Source organism: Salpingoeca rosetta (genome assembly GCF_000188695.1).
Source record: "Salpingoeca rosetta unplaced genomic scaffold supercont1.13, whole genome shotgun sequence".
NCBI classification, from domain to species: Eukaryota; class Choanoflagellata; order Craspedida; family Salpingoecidae; genus Salpingoeca; species Salpingoeca rosetta.
Genome location: NW_004754921.1, coordinates 549,876 through 554,875, shown reverse-complemented (window position 1 = coordinate 554,875; position 5,000 = coordinate 549,876). Strand labels below are relative to the sequence as shown.

General features: G+C 54.6%; 2 protein-coding genes across 2 annotated transcripts in view; one reads left to right on the top strand and one right to left on the bottom strand.

Annotated features, from left to right (window-relative positions):
• PTSG_05547 (uncharacterized protein) overlaps positions 1 to 1,709 on the bottom strand; it is a gene marked incomplete at its 5' end in the record, with an annotated part of 4,276 nt that extends 2,567 nt beyond the window's left edge. Inside the window, 5 exons of the mRNA XM_004993358.1 lie at positions 21 to 192; positions 440 to 553; positions 770 to 913; positions 1,152 to 1,271; positions 1,596 to 1,709. Of these exons, the coding sequence (XP_004993415.1) occupies positions 21 to 192; positions 440 to 553; positions 770 to 913; positions 1,152 to 1,271; positions 1,596 to 1,709 (664 nt within the window). The remainder of the gene's footprint in view (positions 1 to 20; positions 193 to 439; positions 554 to 769; positions 914 to 1,151; positions 1,272 to 1,595) is intronic.
• Positions 1,710 to 3,358: 1,649 nt separating this feature from the next.
• The window catches only part of PTSG_05546 (WD repeat-containing protein 35), a 9,449-nt gene continuing 7,807 nt past the window's right edge, over positions 3,359 to 5,000 (top strand). The window contains exons 1-5 of the mRNA XM_004993357.1: positions 3,359 to 3,691; positions 3,931 to 4,028; positions 4,230 to 4,310; positions 4,521 to 4,619; positions 4,873 to 5,000. The exon at positions 4,873 to 5,000 is cut by the window's right edge and continues 22 nt beyond it. Coding sequence (XP_004993414.1) covers positions 3,580 to 3,691; positions 3,931 to 4,028; positions 4,230 to 4,310; positions 4,521 to 4,619; positions 4,873 to 5,000 — 518 coding nt within the window. The 5' untranslated portion in view covers positions 3,359 to 3,579. The remainder of the gene's footprint in view (positions 3,692 to 3,930; positions 4,029 to 4,229; positions 4,311 to 4,520; positions 4,620 to 4,872) is intronic.

Below are 5,000 nucleotides of genomic sequence, written 5' to 3'. Positions count from 1 at the left end.
TCCCTTGTGCGATGGGGCACCTGTGGTGTGGACGAGGAAGACGACCCGCAGGGCAAGGGAGCTGATTTCAAAGCGAAGGATGCCCTTGAGCTGTGCAGGGATGTTGAGTTCCTGTGCCAGCAGCATGTGTGCCGCGTCCTCGAACGACGCATCAGCAGCGACGTCCCCGACAATCGCGTCAAACCCGCTCCCCTGGTGGCGGGCAGCACGTTGATGGGGTAGTTTTGAGTGATGGCGAGTGAGTGTACGTGAGTGAGAGAGAGAGTGTGTGTGTATGTGTGTGTTTGTGTGTGGGAGTGTGTGGGAGTGAGTGAGTGATGGCGAGTGAGTGTGCATGTGAACGTGTGTCAATGCGCATGAGCAAGTGAAGCGGAGGCGGGAATTGGGACGCAGAACAAACTACACACACGCACACATGCACATGAACACACACACACACCTGCTTTGCGGCTGCGAGGTAGAGGTTTGTGGATGGGTTGAAGACAATGGCGCAGAAGCTGCGGTGGAACGGCTGTGATCCGCCCGACGCGCCCCACGCCACCCGCGGAGAGCCCTGGCCAAATGTAACAAGGGTGGTGATGGGGTTGTTGTTGTAAGTATGGTGGTATGTCGTGTGATTGCGGGTCATGTTGGGGGATGGTGTGAGCGTGTGGGACGTTGTGATTGTACAAGACCATGCGTGTACACCCCCAAACACACACATACACACATACACACAAACACAAACGAACACACACACACACACACACACACACACGTCAGCACGTACGTTGACGGGTGAAGTTGGGGAGTAGAGGACGGATGGACTGCGGCTGCCGGCGTGGCGGAGATAGCGCTGGATGCGGTCGTTGGTCGGCAGAACTTTCAGCTGCAGCGGTTTCGTCGCAGGCGCATTCTGCAGCAGCACAACAACCTGCGGTGATGGAGAGTTGGAGGGGGTGGGGTTGGTTGGCGGCGTGGTGATGGGGAGAGTGAGGGGAGGGGGGAAGCCACAGTACGAAAACGGGAAACAAACACTCGCATATGAATGCACAAGCAAGTAGGCGCGCGAGCAGGTCGATGAACAGAAACACAGACACTCAGAACACACACACACACGCGCGCACGCGCACAAACAAACACACACACACACACACTCGACACGCGCGTACCTGCTCGTGTGAGACGTTGGTGACGAGGTTGCCGTTGACGGCGACAATGTGGTGGCCGACGGAGAGCCCTGCCTTCTCCGCGGGGCCACCAGCATCAACCGAGCTCACATAGTGGATGGTCTGTGCAACCGCGAACAGCGCGCAGTGCGTGTGCGTGTGCGTGTGCGTGCGGGGCAAGCAGGAAAGTGGCGACAAGGGGATGGTAGATGGGTTTCCAGTGAGCGCAAGAGGGAGGGAGGGAGGGAGGGAGGGAGGCCGCGGGAAGCATACAGTGACGCTCAAACGGGCAGCAGCCACGCACCAAACGACGTTTTGGTTGTGTGTGTGTGTCACGTCACGTCACGTGCATACATGAACGTACACACACACACACACACACACACACACACACACACACACACACACACACACACACGAAAGTACGGTAAGGACAGCGCCACTCACGCGTCTCGCTGAGGAGAAGGAGAAGCCGAGCGAGCCTGCAGTGTCACGCTGAATATAGATGTTCTGTGGCTGGACAGGTTGGACGGAGGCAGGCCGGTACAGGTTGCCTCGCATCGGTCGTGCACTGCATTTGGGGGGGGGGGAGAAGATGAAGCCGGTTGAGAGTGGGATGTGGGTAGTTGACAGTTTGTGCGCACGTTTAGTTGTGTGTGTATGCGTGTGTTTTGTATGCATTTGTGTGCGTGTAAGCGATGTGTGCGTGTGTGTGATTGTATGTGTGTATGAGAACGTGTGTGACTTGTGTGTGTGTGTGTGTGTGTGACTTGTGTGTGTGTGTGTGTGTGTGTGTGTGTGTGTGGACGAGTACAGTACGACCATTTCACACGACGGACTCACAATGATAAACTGTGCAACGCATGGTCAGTATATCGAGTGGTCCGCTGATTTATCAGCCGGACCGGGGTTAAATCTATGAGTCTATGAGAAACGTAGGCGGAGAGCATAGGGGCAAACTCGCCCTAGTTCTCCATGACACTACGAGAGGGACCAGTCATCTGCGTCCGCTTCTGCCTCGCATGCGCTTAATCGTAATCGATATCGTTGAGGTAACGAGATCTACTGCTCCACCTGAGATCCGCCTGGCAAGTTGTAATGTTCTCACACTATTGTTCCCGACTTGCTCATAAGACAGCTCTCTTACCGATGAGCTACTATCTGCCTAACCCTACCCCCTTCAACATTCGACTCGCACGGCATCGATCCAGGTAACGCGTGGGCAAGCTCGTCTCAGTGTAGCGCTGGGTAACGGGACGTTTCAAGCGGACCACTGAGCCCGCGCCTACTCGGTGCTCAATTCGACATATTGAAGCTAGTAGTATCAGCAGAGACCAATCGGTGAGGTTTTAGCTCTTTACGGCTACTCACTCCTAGGTGTGGTGTGGTTGACTGCGCCGCCACCAGACATTGACTACGAGCACCGCCGCCTCCTTGCGGAGCGCGCCGTCATGCAGCCAGACTCCAGGCCCGTCCGCGTCCCAACAAAGTAATGCCGCACACTGTTGACAACGTTCAACACACATTCACAACCAACGCGCGCGCACACTAGCACACACACACACACACACACACACACCAGCACACACACACACACACACACACACACACACACACACACACCAGCACACACACACACACACACACCAGCACACAACACTGTACAAACGCACAACAAACAACAGCAGGTTTCATACCTGAGTTGGGGTGTGGTGGTGCCCCTGGCAAGGGCTTGAGTTCTGTTGACGCCTTGTTTCCCATGACTGCGCGCCAGCGTCGAGTAGAGCGTGACAGCGGGCTACTGCAGGAATCGATCAATCAGGACAACACTCTAGGCTGTGTGCGTACAGCAGCAAAACTGCAACACAGCAACGCTGCTGTCGGCTGTCACTGTCTTCAATTCAAAAACCAACCCCCTTTTCTCCTGGCTGTTTGCTTCGTCCAGCTCCAGCCCTCGCTTCCTGCTTGCTCTCTCTCTCTCTCTCTCTCTCTCTCTCTCTGTGGCGTGTCTGCAAACGAGACCAGACCAGACCAGACAAAGAGAGATGGGTGTGGCAGGTGGCGATGATGAAGTGGGGGTGGGTGTTGTTTGCCTCCCCTTCTGCTGCTGCTGTGTTGCTCTTCTCTCTTCTTCTCCTTTGCGCTGCGCTTGGTTTTCCGGCCAAAACGCTACGGAAAATTGTGTGAAAATGGTCGACAATAATCGCCAACAATAATCTACAACCAAAAAACCAAGCAAAGACGAACGCAGACAACAACAGCCAACAACGGTTGACGTGCAGACAGTTGCTCTCTGCTTGGTGCTGTTGTTGTTGTTGTTGTTGTGAAGAGGGACCTGGTGGTGGCACTACTCTCTTTTTGAGTTGAGTTGAGGAGCTGTGTTGGAGTTGGAGAGCAGTGGTGAGGGACGAAGGAGACACCAACACCAAGCATGTTCATTTACTTGAGCAAGAAGATCAAGGTTGCCTTGCCCAACCCCATCCCGCTGGATGCCATTTCATGGAACCGAGAGTATGGCTGGATTGCCTGCGGTGGCGACGAAGGTTTGTTTTGCTTGTGTGTGTGTGTTTGTGTAGCTGTGTAATTTGGGGTGGGAAGACAAGAAGCCTCGTGTGCGTGTGCGTGCGTGCGTGCGTGTGCGTGCGTGCGTGCGTGTGCGTGTGCGTGTGCGTGCGTGTTGTGTCCAATCGGTTGTTTGGCTTTTGTGGTGCCTGTTTGATGTCGTTTGCCACTCACGCTCCGTCGTGCGTGTACTTCCCTGCGCCGCTTGTCTCTGCCGTAGGTCTCCTGAAGATCATCAAGATTGACTCTGAGAAGGGCAACAACCGCAGCAACCTCAGCATGAACCAGACGCTCGAAGGCCACAACGGCGCCGTCAAGGTGTGGCTGGGGGGGGAGGGTAGCAGTCCTGGAGCTTGCTCACGTTTGAACACACACACAACCGCACACGCACACACACACACACACACACACACACACACACACACACACACACACACACACACGACACGAACTGCTGCTGCGACCTTTCTTGCCTTCTTGCCGTGACACCTATCCCTTTCCCTTTCCATGCGTCTGTAGGTCATCACGTGGAACGAGCACTACCGCAAGCTCACCACCAGTGATCAGTACGGCCTCATCATCGTCTGGATGCTCTACAAGGTGCGCTGTGTTGCACGGTGCTGGCAAACACACAACAACAACAACAACAATAACAAAAACAAAACACACACACAACCAAATTCGGAGCGTACACAAGAAGGGTCGGGTGTTCGTCTTGCTTCGCTTCTGTTGTTGATGGGTTGTGTCACACTGACGCGCGTCATTCACCCTTGTTAACATGGCACGTTTGCCACGTCCATGTACTCATAGGGCCAATGGTACGAGGAGATGATCAACAACCGCAACAAGAGCGTCGTCACCGACATGAAATGGAACTCTGACGGTGGCAAAATCTGCATCGTCTACGAGGTACACACTATGTGCTTGCATATGTGCTTGTGTGCCTGCAAATGTGTGTGTGTGTTGATCGTCTTTGTGTAAGTTAACCATTGTTGTGTTTGTTGTGTGTGTTTGTTCATTATCGAGCGTCTGCTGTGTACGTGTCCAACCCAGCCTGAGCGTGTCTAAGCCGGTCTACTGCTTCATTTGTTTGCATCCCACAATTCGTCACCCACACTGTCCAATCGTCACAATGCTCACCACGCTTACCACCCAACTGCAGGACGGCGCTGTGATTGTTGGCGGGGTTGACGGCAACCGGCTGTGGGGCAAAGAGCTGAAGACGCCACTGCGGCAGGTGGAGTGGTCGCCCAACGGCAAGGTCATTCTCTTCGGCACGGGCGCAGGCGA